General features: G+C 41.9%; 1 protein-coding gene across 1 annotated transcript; it reads right to left on the reverse strand.

Moving 5' to 3' along the window:
• Window positions 1-3098: 3098 nt before the first annotated feature.
• AK3 (adenylate kinase 3) lies at window positions 3099-14440 on the reverse strand. Its single transcript, XM_054397315.1, has 5 exons — window positions 14293-14440; window positions 9960-10079; window positions 6595-6767; window positions 4684-4802; window positions 3099-3407 (listed from the first exon to the last, which is right to left on the reverse strand). Exons 1-5 carry the CDS (start codon window positions 14438-14440, stop codon window positions 3284-3286), a joined length of 684 nt encoding a protein of 227 aa, XP_054253290.1. The 3' UTR covers window positions 3099-3283.
• Window positions 14441-19207: the final 4767 nt, after the last annotated feature.

Below are 19207 nucleotides of genomic sequence, written 5' to 3' on the forward strand. Positions count from 1 at the left end.
AGGGATTTTGAAGGGTGAGTAATTAAGAAAAACTTGTTATATTGTTTGAAAATGTGCTGCTAGGTTTTTGGTTGTCCTTGAAGAGCAGGGTTCTCAATATTGCCGAATGTGAAACTGGATGTGTTTTCTGCTACTAACCTTGCCTTTAATGACTTTAGAAATTAAAGTATGAAAAAGAAATCTGCACAAATACTATGTTTACAAGAAGCAGTAGATTCTTGGTAGAATCTGCTATTGTCTTACTACAGATGTGGACATGTTTTCTTCTATGAGTATTGGAGATCACAACTGTATTGATGCTACCTTGCTGATATTATAAGCTCAAATTTGGTTATCGCTAATAGCAATAAATCAGTATCTGGTATCAGTATTTCAGATCTGAATGGATTCGATTAAAATACTGGCTTTCTACCTCTACTTAAGGGGATTTAAATGTTAAATTGTGCTTTCATTAAACATAACTTTGTTTTGTCCTAAAATGTGAGCAGCATTTGTTTACTTACAAGTGTTGGATTGTGTGATTTTTCAGAGTCTGCTTCTTCATGTTCTTAAGGCTAAGTGTCATTACAGGAAGAAATTTGATGGAGGGCATGGGGATAACTGGAAGTAAAAAGGTTTGATGCCATTCATATAGGATAAGATGTCATGAAGGGTGTGAAAAGTATTTCATATGCTACTAAGTAAAGTGAGTTTCTGACATTGCCAACTCAAAGTGTAAAATCAATAAAAGCATCCTATTTGATCTGGAAATCCAAATACTGTTTCTAGACAAGGCCTTCCACAAAACCTTTGCAATCCAGAGTTCTACTGTTCTTTTCCAACTTGCTGCTAACAGCAGTTCTATGTATAAAAAATGTATACAGCAGATGGAAGACTACAGTGAAGACAACTCATATCTCAAATGATGGTATTGGTATGTACTCTCTAGCAGTTCTTTGGCAGACAGAGGATACAGGAGAAAACAGCAGCTCTGTTCCAGGTTGCAAATTGGAGATAACCAGCTTCAGTAGTAATTTAAGTTTGACAGATACTCTAGAGAGGCTAAGTAAACATTGCCTCCTCCTTAATAATTAGCTAATTATTTAAAGGAAAGTAATGGAAACTACTGACTTCATGTTTTTAACTGAATATTATGTAAGAAGATCACAAGGGTGGTATAGCAAGTGATCTGCAATTACTACCATTAGCAGTAGAGCCACATGAATCTAGAAATCTGTGGTATACTGAAAGCTAAAGTTTCTCACGGGCTAAAACGGGATGGTGTGGGAATATGTACTGGGAAAGCTTTACAAATTTTACATTTGAGTCATTAGACTCACATGTCTCAATATTGATAATGGTAAGGCTAGGTGTGCAAATGTATTTCAAGCTGTCATCACCACTGTTCTGTAGTTAGTTACAGTTACTGCAAAAGGAAGTTGGGACCTGCATTAGCAGGACACAGCTACTTCTCGGCCAGAGAGAGCTGTTTGTACCTTGGGTTTTGCTGACTCCTTGAAACTCTCAATCTGGTGAGCATAAAAAAATGGCTGGCTAGGAGAGTTCACTGAAAAATAGCAATGTCTGGACTATTAAAAAGTGTGGCCTGTGAAGGTTTGTAATTGCAGCTATCTAGTGAGTAAATAAATACAACAGCTGGTCAAGAGACATGAAATAGTAGTATGAACTCATGAGAACCAGTCCAATTGCTGCCAGAAAGCTTGCTACAATAATACAAGAAAGTTAGTTTGACCATTGGAAATGGTGGCACTGGCATCAATGAGAAGTTGTTTTTACAAGCATAGTAGAAAAGACACATTTACTGTCAAGATCATCTAACTTGAGGTTTACCAGATGACAATCTGTTTAGTATTCTGCACAGAGGCTTTACCAAATGTGTTACAAATCATTGAAACACCATTTCTCATGCCTGCAAGATAGCTGCTCTGAGGGCTGAAATATAAATGTAGTAATAAGGCAAATTGTCCAAGCAAATGTTAAGGGTCACTTAAGCCTACCAAAGGTGACTGTCTTCCCTGATACCAGCCTATACACATGCCAGTTCTGGTCTGAAATAGCCTTTTGCAGAATGGTTCCTCACATTTTCTGGCTGGCCCCAACTAAGGGGAAGCTTTACAACGGACAGCTTAGGCCGAGGGGCCAAGGCTAATTGTATGAAGCTACAAGGCCAGGTGCCAAGTCCTGCACCTGGGTCACAACAGCTGTATCGTAAGTTACAGGCTTGGGATGTGTGTTTGGAAAGCTACAACTTGAAGAGGGACCTGGGGGTATTGTTTGACAGTCAGTTGAACATGAGTTAGCAGTGTGCCCAGGTGGCCAAGAAAGCCAGTGGCATCCTGGCTTGTTTTAGAAACACTGTGGCCAACAGGAACAGGGAGGTGATCATGGCCCTGTGCTCAGCACTGATGAGGCCACACCTCGAGTATTATGTTTAATTCTGGGGCCTGCACTATAGGAAGGATATTGAGGTGCTGGAGCACATCCAGAGAAGGACACTGAGGCTTGTGATGGGCCTGGGAGCACATGGCCTATGAGGAGCATCTGAGGGAGCTGGGGTGGTTCAGTCTGGAGAAGAGGAGGCTGAGGCTCTGGAGACCTTAATGCTCTCTACACCTACCTGAAAGGAGGTTGGAGCGAGGAGGGGGCCAGCCCAGTCTCTTCTTGATGAGAAGTGACAGGACTAGAGGAGCTAGTTACAAACTGCACCAGGAGAGAAATATTAGGAAATATTTCTTCACTGAAAAGGTTCTCAAACATTGGAATGGTCTGCTCAGGGCAATGGTGAAGTCACCATCCCTGGGGGTGTTCAGAGTGTGGACCTGGTGCTTAAAGACATGGTTTAGTGTTGACCCTTCAGCATAGGGTTGAGGGTTGGACTGGATGATCTTTGATGTCTCTTCCAACTGGATATATTCTGTGATCCTCCGATCACACATTCAAGAAACATGCTTTCATGTCATTATTGCTTTGCACAGTGTTTCTTGAGTAAATCACTGAACATGCTTTGCAGTCAGTATCTGCAGACATAACTATTTTCTGAATAAGTGACACAAGAGTACCTGTTCTTATGCCAGTTACTATATTATAAAAATCAGGTATGTTTAATATTTTAAAAATACAGCATTAAAGTGAGAATCACAGGCAGTAAAATTTTATCATAATGTAAGTTAAGGACAGCATTAGACTTTAATTACTGATCAGCCTGGTAGACTGCTTAGAGAAACCCTTGATTGCAGAATCTCAGTTGTGAGCTATGACAGATGAGGGGAAGTTAGACCTATTTTCACCTGGGAGGGGCAACATCTTCCTGGCTTATATCTGGCAACTTGGTTTGGAGGAACGCGTAGATATGTGGCCAGATCTTATTGGTTTCTGTTCCAGAGAAGGATTTCAATAATCCTTTTTCCCTAAGGAGGAAAAAGAAGACAGCATTACAGAAGTCAAATTGTTTAATTGTTCAAAGAGCTCCAGCTCACATTAAGATTGCCCTGACAAGAGTGTGGGAATGTGCATGATTTCACACCAAGACCCACCATAACATTGGGAATGGAAGCTGGGCATGCAATGCTGTGTTCCTCAGAGAGCTATTGCCACAATCAGAAAACTGACAGCTGTCCACAGAGTGCTAGTAACAAACTATGAAGGGAAAAAATAAGAAACAATGCAGTCATGTAGCACATGCTATACATCAGTCATCCAAACAGCTATGACTAACCCAGTCGATGTAAAGTTACACTTGAGGGATGAAAGCACATTGGGACAAGCAAGAGAATCAGGCACAAAAAAAGTTACTCTAAATTACTTAGAGTAGCTAGTTTTATCTGTAAGGTATCTTACAACAGCTTAGGCCTGTGTCTTACAGTGGTACTCTGAGGCATTTTCATTTCAGAAAGCTACCGAAGTCAGAAAATCATTGACAACCCAGAAAAGCTCCTTTAGAACTTAACTACCACAATATGAAGTGTCTAGTCTTTTGCACAGCAGTTTAGTAGAGCACAATGAAGAATGCTGGATATGGGACAGAGGAAAGGACAGTCACTTCAGGATGTTGTCAAACTGAATCTGACTTCTCTGTCTAAGCAAGGTAAGACAACAAAGCTCAACATAGAAACCTGGTGTTACCTATACATTAACAACATGTTGTTTGCATTTTTACGTGAAGAAAAGCTTTGTGTATAATTTTGGCTCTTAAAAGAAACAATTTCTCATTCCACAGTACAAATGGCAGTATTCTCAAATAGCTCCTTATTCCTAAAGAGTCTCGCTAGCTGTGCCTGTCACCGTCCAGTTCTTAGAACACCTGCTTTTAAATCCTCACTAAGAGCTTTTGTTTCTACTCCTATATGATTTCTGTTTGTTTCTATTTGCCCTTGTTAGGAGGGCTGCTACTTAGACATCCAGAAGAGAAAATAATGTTAAATCTGTCACCTTACTAATCAGAGCCATGTTGCTCAGAGCAGTATTAGAATGGATCGAATGATGCATAGGACCCTTTGTAAAGCTAAATATGGCTGCAGTGAAAGGCTCTTTTGCTAAGCAGCCCCCTGAAGAGCTTTCATGCAGCTCTGGAAAACATACTCATTTTACTGTGTTGATTTCTTGAATTGACGAAAGACACACTGCTACTTGTACCCCATTGTACAGTGTCTCTGTGGACGTGGAAGAACAGGTTTTACCACTTACCGATAATATTCCAGAACAGGTTTTGTTAGAGCATCGTAAGCCTGCAGCCTCTTGGTAACCGTCTCTGGCTTATCATCCTCACGCTGAACAAGTGGCTCTCCAGTAATATCATCAATGCCCTTAATCATGGGTAAAAGCAAACACTGGTGTATATTTCTCATTCCTGTTTAAGTATGTTTTATGCATTTTTCTATTTAAATATGATCACTTTCCAGTTAAGGTGCAGCTTTCTGCTCACAAAGGCTCCTGCCCATATCTGATATGTTGACTTTCCAGTAAAACAGTGCATTGGTTTTAAGTATTTTCTCAGTATTGGCAATGAGCATCAGGTCATAGCACAGTGACTAATTTCTCCTCTGGAACATTTATTGAATATGGGAAATACATAGGCAGAATCTTCACATATGAAGGAAAATAACATTGTTGGTAATATGTTCCTGCTTAACAGAGAACAAGCAAGAGACCAGCTGGACCCGTGGACCTTTGACAATGCCAAAACAGGGAGAGGGCTTAATGGCTCTTTAAGTCACAAAACAGAAGAGTTATATTGTGGTTTAGGCACAGCTGGCAGCCATTCAATAAATTTCTCTATTCATGGAGGTGTGAAGAAAATCTGTTCCATAACATCTGTATCATAGTAGAGATGGATTTATATGGTAAAATTTATCTTATTTATGTAATACAATCATTTAAAACACTGAAGTGTTTCTTTCTAAGATCTGTGCAGGCAGCCTTACTAATGCCTTCATTGTACATATCAAATATTAAGCCTTCAGCCTTGCATTAATTATAAGGCCATAATATTTTGGTTCTGTTGAGTAAGAAAACATTTTGCAGGTCTATTAGATAACAGAGATAACTGTATTTCAGCTCCATTCCATGGTTTCCTGTAAATACCACAATCTCCTGTGTTGTGATGTGCCTGCTAATTAGTGGAAGGTAAAGTGGAGTGTTCCTAAAAGTACAGCTGTTGCAGCTGAAGCCTACTCTGGCAGGTCTGATAATTCCCTGTTGGAGCTTGCCTATAGTTTTCTGCAATTAAAAATCACAATGACTTAAACCACCACATTTTAAATGCTACAAAGGTACTGTTTCCATTGTTCACTTCCAGTGCTTACCTGCTATTTCAGCTGGCTGCTTTTCCTGCAGCACTGAAATCTGAAAACTATAAAGGCTTCCTGTGCTCCCGACGTTACTTAATTGAACTTCCAAGTGAAATGTGACACCACAACAGGAAAGTTATTTAAATCTAAGGATGAAATACAGCTTCTGAAGTTGCTAACACAAGTTTCTCAAAAACCTTAAGGTAGCAATGTACAATAATTATTCTTAGGTTCAATATTCCTCTTTAGGATATCTGAAGCCTTAACTTCTTTAATCTTTTGAGAAGCTTCCCTGACCAGTAAGGTTCCACATCTAATTTTGCAATATAACTGCTCCCTTGAAAATGCCCATCCTTGTTAACAGAGGAAAGGCATTAAGTAGATTCCTCTAACTGAAGATTCAGTTGCATCCTAGATACAAAGAATGAATCCTCAAAAGGAAGGGAAAGGAAACTGTTTTGGACGCTACAGGCTGCAAACATGCAGAACAGGCCAAGAACATGCCCAGCTCCTAAGTTAGTGTGCAAAAAAGAGTATTTCAGATTAGTGAACAGCTTTAACAACAGCTCACAGAAATACACGGTGTTTCGTTCTGCAGGGGAGAAACACCTTGTCTATCAGCTTGAGATTTTACCAGTCACTAGCATACCTTCAGGGCTAAGGTACTACCATAAAGTTTCTGTGCTCCTAAGAGATGAAACGCACCTTTTTCTTCTGAGCTATTACTTGCAGCAGAAGAATATTTTACCGCAATTACCAAATGCAATGCAACGTTTCTTTAGTGCCAACATCAACATGTATTGCTTACCTGCACTTTGGGAGGGCTGAATTCAAGATTGTAAACTCTGCCACTAGCAGGGTGGATCCAGCGTGCTGTAAGCCGATATTTTATGGTCTCAAATGGCACATCTAGGTCAATCACAGTGTCTATTTGACATTCTTTATCCAGGGCTTTTGCCTGAGCAACTGTTCGTGGGAAACCTTTTCAGAGGAAACAACTCCATAAAAATCCAAAGGTAGAGTAATAGTGAGAATTACATGGATTCAGTCATTAGAGAAAATAATTATCAGACAGACAAAAAAAAAGGCATCATCATACTGTTAGAGTTTTTTCAGTATTTTTCAGTGAGTCATGGCACTTAACTTGCTAAATACCTCCCAGCTTCTATTTAATTTCAGTTAATCATCTTCTCAAAAGTATAACAAATGCAAAAAGACACCATAATCCTACATACTACATACCACTGTATTGAATAAAATCATTCTGAACAAGAAAAGCTACAGGCAGTTCACTCAGGTGTGAAGCAACCTTGAAACACTTGTGACAACTCCTGTTTCCACAGCTGTGTAAGTCTTGCTTAAGGAGGTGACCATTACAAATCTATTTTATTCAGTTGCAGTAAGCCAAATATATCTACCTGAGGCAGCCCAGGATTAGTTTTTTCATAACTAAGTAGGTTTAGAAAGAGTTCCAGAAAGTCTAGTGTATCAAAATATTCTCACGGAAGACTGACTTTGATAACACTCAAGCTGAACAGGAATTAGCCTGTGCTTCAAAGACACCACGTTTTGCCCCATGAACTCCATGCGTCTGGGTAGCGTGCCTTCAAAGGCACATGTTACTACTAGAGGAGCTCATGGAACTTAAGAAGGAATAGGGGAAGAAAAATCAAGGTCTGCATAAAGAATTTCAAATGAAAAAGTGACCAAAAAATGTCAGCTGGTCAAAGTTACTGAAGAACATACTATTGCACCATAGAATCAAAAAGTTCTTGTACAGTCTCGTGTTCTTCAGTAACTTTTCATCATACTACACAAGTAAACTCCTCCACAGGGACGAGTATTGGTAGGAACAAACAAGAAAAATCCTTGCATAACGCTGGTTGGTGGTTTCAGGCCCATCTGCAGCAGAGCAGCTGCTCAGACCCTCCTCTTGTAGGATGGGAAGGAGGAATTGGGAACAAAATGGAAAACCCTATGGGTTGAGATAAGGGAGTTTAATAGAACAATGCAAAGCACAAAGGACTAGTATCTAACAACTAGTAACTTAGAATGCAACATTCTCACCAGACACCCAGACCAAAAAACCCAGCACCCATGCCACACATCCCTCTTCTATAGCAGGCATGACTTACTGAATACCCCACTGTCTGGCTCTGCTGCTGTCCTGGGCGTGACCCCTCCCAGCTTCTTGTGAAAGAAATTAACCCTGTCCTAGCTGAACCCAAGACAAGCCTGTTGCCGGAGTAAGGAACCAGCCAAGAACTAGTCTTATAACACAACGTAAGTATTTCATGGTACTAAGACTACTGTGTCTTGTCCACATCACCAAAGGGTTTATTAACTGAAAGCAAGCTCTTGCTTGTGCATTATGTCTAATGCACCTGGTTTGCATCATAGTCATCAACTGCCCTCATCCTGTTTCTCTTAAGTTCACAGTAGCTCATGGAAGAACTTCTAAATATTAAGAGCAGAGGGAGTCCCAGGGCTCCAACACTGCTGTTCTTTCTTACTGCTGACAAGCTAGTCAGCCACCACACATCTTAGTTATGCAGCTGAAAAATGCGTTTGCTTTGGGACTTACTACTGAGAAACTTCAACAAATTAAAGTGCCTTTACAACAGCATTTCACTCAAACTGAACCGGGATTTGCTGCATGCAGTGTTTTCTCAATACAGAAAAAAAATAAAGTGTGGTGAATTATGAAGAATCCAGGAACACTGAAAAAAGTGCCCTAATTTGCAACACTTAAATCTAAGCAGATCACACCCCACAGCCCGCAACTGCTACATCTGCTATGACTCTAGAAGCCACCAACCTATCCCAAAGCAGTGGAAATGGATATTTGCCTAAGTGAGCATACAAACAGCTAACTAAACTGAGGTCAGTCTCAGCTGTTTGTTCTGAGTTGCACTTACCATACTAAAGACCTTGTGGTTAACATATTTCAACAGACCTGTATTGTTTCGGCAGAGCTGACTATGCCACAGCTATCCCTAGTGCAATCCACTAAGTCTTATTACAAATACTAACGCAGACAAAATTTCTGCTCCAAAGGTTTAAAGAACGCTATACATTAACATATAGCAGGAATTCATTTATTCTTCCACTGCCTCCACACTGTCCTCCTGTTAAAGGGTTGCCAGCTCTACTATTATATATCCAGATGTACAAGTCTGGAACTGTGTGTACACAGGACCTGTAACTAAAGAAAAAGGAACACCTGCAGCCCTTTCATTTATTTGACTAGGTTTCATTGTGCAGGTTACTGCGGGAATTAAGCCTTTGTCCTCATTAAGGAGGAACATAATGTGACTCAAGCCACCAGAACAGACCACAGTACTAGAAGAAATTACAATGAAGCACTAAAGGACAGCAAGCACTGTGGATTTTTCACTCCCTCTAAAGAAAGAGCCACAGCAACAACCTTTTAGTTTTATCTGCTGAGACAGGTTGTCACTAGAATGCAAAAACACACATATGCAGCCTAGGCCCTATCTTTGTGCTGCTCCCATGGGCTGGGGTAACAAGAGCCCTTCAGTTCATAAAGACAGTGGCAAATTCATTTTCTCTCTGCTGTGAACATGGAAGCAATGAGCTTACTCTGCAGAAGAATTCACTCTAGAGAACTAAAGAGCAAATGAAAAAGATCTTTAAGAGCACTCAAGTAGTGTTTTTCTTAGTGATTTATTACATGCAGCACTGCTGCAGTGCTTGCTTTCCATACTTAACTTTGTTCTTCCATCTCATACCTACCTTTCTATTTAAGTTGTTCTTCAGCCCCATTCTTCAGAAGTGTTTTACCCTCAAGGATTTCAACAATAAAAAGCTTAAAAATGTGAAACTTCTTAATGCATATTTTAAATGCAGAATAAAGCATAAGAATTGCCAGGTTTGAAATTTTAGTTGGAGTGCTGAACCACTCTAAACAACCCTGTAGTGCTCTGAAGGCAGGACGTCCCCAAAGCATTTTACAACCAAAGAAACTGGGGCAGACTAGCTGCTGAAGGTTTCACAACAAGCTGACAACAAACACTTCCCAGTTACTATGACTACTCTGACTGCAGCATAACTACTGGAGTGTAGCTGCCCCCAAGTGACTAAAGCGCTCCAAGCTTTCCAGTGCAGATTTGCTGTTCATATATAGTGATACCCAATACACTGTGAGCTTACCATCCAATAGCCAGTTGTACCGATCTAGGCCTCTTAGCTCATCCAGCATTAGTCGTGTCATGATGTCATCTGGAATAAGTCGCCCTTGGTCAATGTAGGACTTGGCAAGGATTCCAACTTCTGCGAAAGTAAGAGAAGTCGCATTACACTATCTCTGACCTCCAGCAAGTGAAAAAAAGCCCAACAGCCTGAAAAGAAAAAAAAAAAATATCAGGATAGCGCAGAACAGTAAAGTTGTAAACAAGACAGACAGTTTGCTTGCTGAAATTAAAACAAAGAAAAAAAACCCATCATCATTTAGAACCTGATCATGCAAATACGTGTCCGAGCGATTTGACTGGTCTGTGGTTCCACGGATGGCAACAGGGTGTTTAGTACACCTCTACCCACACACCCTCCAAATAATTTTACTAGTAAGTATTTGAAATCATAGGTTCCAAAAACTACAACCAGGAGGAGCCATGAGGTAGAAGAGCCTTTAACAGAATAAACGTAGTAGAGGATTCAACTTCATTAAGATAACAGCCCTCAGGTTTCCTATCAAGAAAGTTTAGTGGCTAGTTATTGACTTATGACTTCACTACAAACAGAATTATCTTTGGTATTTACAAGGTAGGACATGCAGTGGGACATGCTTACCAGATATGTATTCTTGTGATTACTAGTTACAAGAGGATGTTTATAGATGCTGTAAACTCTTTATGGAAGCATGCAGACACTTGTATTTTCCCACAGAGCTTGCTAACCTTTAGTACCAGGCATTTATCCCACTGGCTCACTATAATGCCATCCACGCATCACAGTTCTGGATATCAAACCATGCTCTGACACAACAGACAGTAGCATGCTGTAGTTCATCCCAGTAACAGGTATAGCTGGATTCATTTGCCTAGCTTGTGTCCTAGGCACAAAGACTCTGGGGTCTGTGTTTATAAAACAATTGCCCAATTATATAAGTCACCCAGTATAGCAGCTAGGTTGGTTTCACTGGGGGTCTGCAGAAGCCTTTACTTGCAGCCAATTCAATTTAGTTACAGTAAACAGAAGAGAAAATGGGATGGACTGACTTATCAACACAAGATACGCCCACTTTCAGCAGAAAGCAACAAAGAATGCAAGTCCCATCACTTGAATGTGCAGTAGTACTGAGGCCATTCTTAGACAAGGCAACTGAAAGGCAATAGATGCCCTCAAGAAATGCAAACAGTAGCTTTGGTGCTATAAAGAAAACAAGTAATAAAGGGACAATTTTCACTTATTGGATGTTCATACCTACAGTTCAGCTCTGAAAAGTTTGAAGACCGTTTAGTGTAGTAACTGGCACTACTGCACCTTGGTTGGACTTCAAATAATCCTCACAATATGGAAAAGAATCAGATCCCTGTGCTTGTGTCTTCCAGCACAATACAAACTCGAATGAAGATGACATTCTGGGTACTAAGTGTCTATTCTTTTCAACCTCCCTTTTCTGAGGTCAGCAAGTCAGATCTCTTTTCTTATTCTAGTGCACTTTGAACTATGTACCGTGCAGAAGTAGGCTGGGAAGAGGAACAAATCACATCTAGTTCAATGTGTACTTGATCATAGTTCAATGCGTACCTGATTTACTCTGCAGCATTGCTCCAGCCACAGCGGTCTAAGAATGTGCACAAGGCAAGGTCAACAGAGAATGGTACTAACACACTTTGGAAAGACAGATGAGCTTCTGGGCTCAAGGAGTTTTCAAGCACAGCAAGCTGTAAGGTCCTATTATTAGACCAACAGAGTTGGAAACATGCTGCCTCTCTCTATAAACCTCAGGTTGTTTAGAAAGTCACTATTACAGAACTAAAAAATAGGCACAACTGTACCCAAGTAGTTATACGTTAGGACAAAATGTGTACATACTAGACCACAGCCTTTTTATTGTTTGGTTTTCTTCCTGTTGTTGGGAATGTGATTTCTTTAGGTTTTATTGTCTTTATTTTGTTCAGGTTTGTTTTGGTTTGTTTTCAGCTTGGGTCTGAAACCATCACAGGCATAGAAATCTCCGGAATTAAAGTTTCTGTCCTGTCTAGGTGACAGCAGGTATCAATGTTCCATAGTTCTCCAAAAAGATTGGCACATCCTAACCAGATCACAGCAAACAACCTCTAGCAATATCCAGACAAGAGGCTACTTAGCATTAGATACATACTCTCCAAAGCAGCTTTGACATGGTAATATCTGGAAATTGCTAAGAATGCTGCTAAGTTCAATGGGAGTTTAACTCCACTTTCACAAGACAGCAAATGCCAAAAATGGCACAGTATAGCTATCACTAATTTAAGTATTTCAATGACCCAAATTAGTCTAACACAATTCCCAAACAACTGGGAATTGCAAGACTTTTCTATTATAATAAAAATTCATAACTCTGCCTTGACTAAACTTGTCAGAGCTCCCTGAGCTGACAATCAGTCTCTCTCCATCCTTTGGTGTACTCAGTATTTACCTTAGTCCTTTGGAGACCAGTTCTGCAACAAGTGAGTCACTTTCAATAAAATTAAAACAGAGCTTCATACAGGTTAATTAGTGGATTAAAAACTCTGCAGCAGATTCTTGCAAGCTCTACACTAGCTAATTCAGAACAAACTTAATCTCTTAAACTCTCCACTGGCATATCTCCTTACATTCAGGGTTTTAATGTGTTTGTTACACTTTCATTTCTCCTTCACATTCTTTAATGTGTTCAACCCACCTAACACACTTCACTTTTCTCTGTACTACTTCATGGATCCTGGCTCATATCAAGCAATGGGGTACTTCCAGTTATAATTTCCTCTTCTCACACACCCTCCATCTTATTTTGGTGCTCTTTGATCTTCCTTTCAAGACATACTGAAAGAGTGCAGAACCTAAAGTATTTAGTAAATAACATATTTCCTTCATTTTCTGGAATGCCTTCCTCTCTCACTATGTCTTGCTTACACTGTAAATTCATTAACAGCAACAATTTTAGTTTTGTAATCTTCTGTAAACAAAAACTTAAGCTTGTGCAATCATACAGACAGAAAAGGCATGCATGTGATCAGACATGACTGCACAGGTGGTACTCCTAGCAAATGTTTAACTTGTAGATACCAGCCATAGTAAAGTCGATCAACTAAGCCAAAGTCATTGTTCCTACAGCACAAACACAATTTGTGTGAAAGGAGATGTAGAGATTGTATCACATAACAAACAATTTCATAATACAGATAATTTTTTATCTTCGAACATGCTCATAAAGCTTCGAAGACCAAAACTACCAGCTACCTAACCATAGTATCACAGTCCTCTGCAACTCTGAAGTGCTGTTAGTAGCAATACTCCTTCTTCATCCCATGCAGTCTTAAATGGTTCTTAAAAGGTTTTTGACCCTAATGTGAAGAAAAACACATGCAGAAGTCAGGAGGGGACCCTTCATGACTGCAAAAATCCCCTGGAGAGAGGGGTTGTTGAATCTCCGTTGACAGCCAGAGGTCAAGCTTGAACTATATATCATTCCCATCATTGCCTAATACAAGCAACTTCATATACAAACACAGACCATGCTGAAACCCAAGCAAGGGATGAACTTGTTGTAAGATAATTGTAGTAAAATAAGACAATGTAAGCAGTCTGAAAATTTTGCCCATTGTTTTTGGCACGCACCACTTCCACTATGCCAGCCAGTTCAGGGCAAGGTCTTCTAATTTTGGAATAGCTGGTAATTCTAGGAGCCTCTACTATTAGCCATCTAATGGAGATCTGAAAAAGTTTGATTGCCCAGGACTCCTCCTCTTGCCCCGTCTGTTAAAAACTTGAATCATTTTCCCTTTCAGTATGTTTCAGCTGAAAGACTATCATAAACACCTACAAAAACCGCTGGATGCTTATGCAAGCACAAAGTCAAGCAAACAATTCGGTGTTACAAAGCAAGGGAAACGCGACACCGCCGAGACAGGCCCCGGTCGCGCTTACAAGGAGGATGTCGAGTGACAGCTTTTGGATTATCCTCGGCTGAAACCTCAAGGCCCACTTCTGGTCTCCAGGAAGCGCTGCGTGAAAACGCTCAGTCTCGGGGTGGAGGGCACATAGAGGTGGGGCTGGGGAGCACCAACGCCCTCTTCAAGATGCTCCGAGGGGCTTCCCGGATGGGGCGACGTGATCGGGAGAAAAGTGCGCCCCGGCCGCCCCGGCGGATCGGGGCTGTGTCAGGCGGGAGCTTCCTGCCGGGCTGCGTGGGACCGGCTCCCGCGGGGCTAGGGGCACGGCGCCGGGCGAACGGCGGCCTGCCTCTTCCCCCTCCCGTTCCGCCCCCAGCCCCGCTCTGGACCGTCCCTGTTCCCACCTGTCTTCTTCTGCATGTTGTCCCTTAGCAGGTCGCCGCTGGAGAGGTGCTTCATGCCAAAGTATTTGATAATCCGAGCGGAGACGGTGCCTTTCCCGGAGCCCGGGGGCCCCATGATGACGGCGCGCAGCAGCGGCGGCACCACCATGCTGCTGCTGCTACTGCTGCCGCTGCGGCTGCTCCTGCTGCGGGCTGCGGCTGGCCGGCGGAGCGCGGCCCGGTAGCAGCACCGCCCTCCCAGGGTGCGCCGCCTCGGCCGCTCGCTTTAGGACCTGGGAGGGGGTGAATGGGGTAGGGAGCCGAGGCCGGTTCTTTCAAAGCAAAAGCAGTGGCAACTTTTCTGGCTGTCAGTCAGAGGCAGGCAGGAAAGAGCCTTTACGTAAAACTGTCGGTGAGATGTGAGGAGAGGGGAGCGCTCTGAGTGTGGGGGGAAGGGAGGACGCTGTGTGGGGAAAGATAACTGAAGCAAATTCACATTTTAGACAGCCAAAACCGTGTTAGAGTATCACTGCTCTGACTGGCCCTAACTAACCTTCTCATACCCCTGCGCCGAGGAGCCCCGTTTTGGCTGCCCTCGAAGCCATCGGCCCCTAACCTAGCCTGTTCCCACTCTAGGTCCTGAACCACCGTGAGAGTGACCTGCGACGTCGCTTTTTACTTGTCTGTCACCCAGTGACTGCTAAGCTGTCGACACATCCTCTTGCTGTCACTCCCTGTCCAGGTGCCACGAGGCTCTGGGTGTCAGGTGCCGTGGCCGGACAGCTCTCAGCTCATCCCTCCCCCTGCAGCAGCCCTACTGCTACTGGTCTCCAACAAATAAGCTCTAACTCTATGGCATCAAGCAGTTGCATTGTCAAAAACCTGGGGCTGAGCTTTCTTTAAAGATACTTGGAACATGAACTACTGCAGGCTGGCCTTGTTTTGAGCAGTGTTCTTCCAAACAACATTTAGAGGTTCCTTACCACAGATGCAATTCAGTGATTCCCAGCTACAGCAGAGCAGTATTTTCACCCCAACAGAAGACTGTACCACTTAGTCCATGTTCACTGTCATGTCCACAGCAGGAGGAGCGAGCCTTCCTGATAAAGATTCTGAAGATGCTGATGTATCTCCTCCACTGTGAGCTAAAAGGGCCGCAGTAAAAAAATTGATCTCATGCAATGCAGAGCTAAAGCCAAAGCATTGATAAAATTCATTCTCTTTTCTGTCATATCCCAGGTCAAGGCTGAAATTCAGGAAAATAAGGACTCATTACACTCAGATTCAACAAGCTTTTCAAAAACATTGTGGTCAGAGAACTTTCATGAGTAGTAAGATACTTCATATGAAGTGAAAAGTAAGAGTTTGTATGTATGAAGAAGTATCTTTCACATCATTAACATGGCATGGTACCACAATCCCAGCTGACTACCAATAATGGGAAAAACCCCACAGAATACTGGTGTTGGAATTCCAAATTTGTGATGCTTTCTCTGTCATGTATTCAATTTCTGAAAGGCATCCAGGTTTATCAAAATGTCTTTTATATAATGGTATAATGGTGTTACATTTAGTATGAAAGGTGTTGAAAATAAGTAAAACTACATGAATGGCAAATGCTACAAGAACAGTTACAGCTAAAGTTAATCACAGATCTTTCAACACTTGAATCTGATTTGTATGCATAAAATGAAGATTTACTAAAGCTGTCGTGGGTGAAAAAAAAACAGTGATTCCTAACTCTGGCCCTTTTTAATAGGAATCCTTAACGGATCCAGTCGAAACCACAGAACATCTCCTCACACCTCACGCACTGCTTGCTTGCTAACTCGGCAGAACGCTGCTACCCTGAAGGTGGTCAGAACCAGGCCTTTCCAGGCCTGCAGTGTCACTTTCCGTCACTAGATGTCCCCACACGCCCGCTGCAGGCGGCATCACAGATCGCCAGAGAAGATCAGCACTTCCCCCGTCAGCTGCCTCCCTTGAGAGAGTTCTGTACTGTGGTGCAGTCACCCTTCGTTTTGATTTGGCATCATAGTTCAAAGCAAGGAAATACACATTTCATTTACACCTCTCTGAAGGATACTTTCCCAAAGACTGCCAATGGGAATGTAAGGAGCACACCTTTCACAGCAGTTCTCCAAACTCTGAGACAATTTCTTTGACCTGTCCAGATGCTATATAGACAGCCAGTAACCCCATCTAGGTTAAGCTTGGATTGTTCATATAACATCTCATTCTCTTTAAGACTTGGCAGGGACTGACCAGGGACTTCACCTGACTGACAGGACTTTTCAAATGTCATGGAGAGTGGGTTGGCAGCTACATCAGCCAATTCCTCAGGACTCTGGGATTCATCTCACCAGATCCCACAGGCTTGTATATGTTCAAATTCTTTAGGTGGTCATGAACCTTGTCTTCATATACAGTGGGAGGAGTTTGTCCCCCTGATCCCTGTCTTGTGGTCCTTTAGCTTAGGAGGTGTGAGAAGAGGGGTTGCCAGTGAAGACCAGAACAAAAAATTTGTTGAGATCCTCAGGCTTCTTCCCGTCTATTGTTACAAGCTTGCCATTCTTGCCTATCATGGGGATACATTTTCTTTGACATTCTTTTTCTAGCTGACACACCTATAGAAGCCCTTCTGGTTGCTCTTTGCAGCCCTTGCTAAGTTCAGCTCCAGGCATTCCCTGGCCTTCCTGTCCTCACCCCTACACAACCAGGCACAATATTTCTATACTCTTCCCAAGATACCTAACTCTGCTTGAACCACGTGTGCAGTTTCTTTTTGCCTTTTAGCAGGTGTCAACTCAGCCATACTGGTCTCTTCCCTTCTTTGCTTGGACCATTTCCTATGGGTCATGAGAGGAGTGGTATACCAGCTGTGGCAATGAACTGATCTGCTAATTCATCTTATAAAATAAAACCCAAGCTAACTCAAGGAAAACAGAGTAAAAAAAAGAGGGGGGGGGGGGGGGGAAGCCCAAACATCAGAACCAAAGGAAGAGAAAGACAGGAGCAGCACATTGGAAGAAGAAAAGGATCACTGTCTGGGGTTCAGTATTTTTCTGTGCTCTTTAGCTATATCCTCAGCAAAGGGTAAATCAAGAGGAAGAGAGAACGTAAGAACCACACTGGTAGGAGTTACCTTAAGGACACAGCTTTACAGTATGAGAAGATCAGCAGGAATACTGAGTTGACTTGTTCATGCCCTTTCTTCACTTTAGAGCAGATGAATTCTACAACTGAGTTTGTAACACAGCTACAGAAATAGCTGTGCCAGTAAGACTGGGAGAGCAAAAGGCCATGGCAGAAGGGTAGGAATTAATAGTGTTGCCATCCAACACTTCATGTTGTAAAATATTGCTTCGAGTTGTGTCTACAGAGGAATGCACACTGACCTTGCAGGCAAGCATAAAGAAGCCTTTCATTTGCTTTGACCTCAGTTCTTCAGACTCAGGTATTGTTCCACAGCAGTTTATATCACTAGGTCACATACTTCTCCCTAATCCCACCAACACATCTCTAACACTTTTCCTGTGCCAACAGTTCACAGGAATCTTATTCAGGGAGCAGATTCACATGAAAACTAACTCTAAAAAGAGGAAGTATTCAGCTACAGCAGCTCCCTGAGCCAGTGCTCTGTGCTGCTGACAGTGCAGACACAAAAAGGGTCTGTTGCAGCCAGACTTGAATCACCTGAAAAATGTTGTTCTGCAGCAGTGACAAGCCCATGTGAAAACCTGGTTCAATAAATATCCCAGATGCCAGGAGTAACCTGTATGTAGTGTCCTCTCCCTAAATATACTATAGAGATGCACCAAGTATTATGGTTTAGCTGTGGTTTGCAGAGGTCTACCAGTAGCTCAAAACCTGACATTTTCTACTTTCTGCATTGAGAAGTATGTGATGTGCATTTCTGTTTGTATGGATAGGGAGGGCAGTCCACCTGCTGGACAGACATTCTGGTTTCAGTAAATTGAATTTCTTGTGCATAACTGCACTTTGCAAGTAGAACAAAGTTGGTATGTTCACATGCAAAGATTTACTGCTCTCTTCTAACGTTTCCAGGCAGCCTTGGCTGGAATCTTGGTAGGCCACCATCCAAAGCATAAGGAGAATCTGCTGCCAAAGTTTGTAGTGTTGTCAGGCTTGTGTTTCACTCTTAAAGAATCCTGCTCTGGAACCCAAAATACTGTCAAACAACTGAAGCTGCCTTTTTACAGGCAAATGCTATTTTTCTAGCTGGTTGGACACTCACTTCTTACCATCACCAGTACTGGCTCCCTAAATCCAGATAGCAATATCAACTTTCTTGGCAGAGAATGTCAGTCAGTGGTAGAACCTGTGTTCTACTTTGTATCTACTTTGTATCTTTGTTACAAAAATGACACAGAAGTACAGTGTTAAGACAGGCCGATGTACTTGTAGAGGGAGGAGGGCTTTACCTCCTTTTAAAGCAGTTTATATCTTTCCAAAGACAGTTTTTTAGAACAAGAGTTATGACTGTCTTTTAATGGCCTTGGGTGGAATTTCAATGGTCTGATTCAGGGGCTTTAAGAAATGTGAACCAGAGTTGCAGGAGGAATTCTGGCTGGTATGACTTACTCTTTCTGTATCAAGGCAGGAGTATACCACAGTCTGTAATAATGGATCTGAATGAGACGCTGATGAAGGTCTATGTATAAACCTATAAGATATATAGACATGTAGCCCCCAAATATTTTGAATTATATTTGAATTATTTATTTGAATTGAATTATAATTTGAATTGAATATAATTTGAATTATAACTGCAGAAAACATCAGGATTAATTTGTGACCATCAGCTACATCTCTATCCTTTGATATGTTTTCATATCCTTAGTAACAATGCAATTTTCCCAGGAATTTTCAGTGTGCTAGTTTCAGGCTGGTACCTGGGAAAATTTTCCACAGA

This window comes from Indicator indicator, chromosome Z (genome assembly GCF_027791375.1).
Source record: "Indicator indicator isolate 239-I01 chromosome Z, UM_Iind_1.1, whole genome shotgun sequence".
Taxonomy (NCBI): Eukaryota; Metazoa; Chordata; class Aves; order Piciformes; family Indicatoridae; genus Indicator; species Indicator indicator.

Excerpts from the sequence above, each read along its gene's own strand:
- AK3 (XM_054397315.1), bottom strand. The coding sequence starts at position 14,440 with ATGGTGGTGCCGCCGCTGCTGCGCGCCGTCATCATGGGGCCCCCGGGC. Across the intron at positions 6,768-9,959 it reads GTACAACTGGCTATTGGATG|GTTTCCCACGAACAGTTGCT; the intron begins GTAAGCTCACAG and ends TCCTCTGAAAAG. Across the intron at positions 4,803-6,594 it reads TCAGCCCTCCCAAAGTGCAG|GGCATTGATGATATTACTGG; the intron begins GTAAGCAATACA and ends CCCATGATTAAG.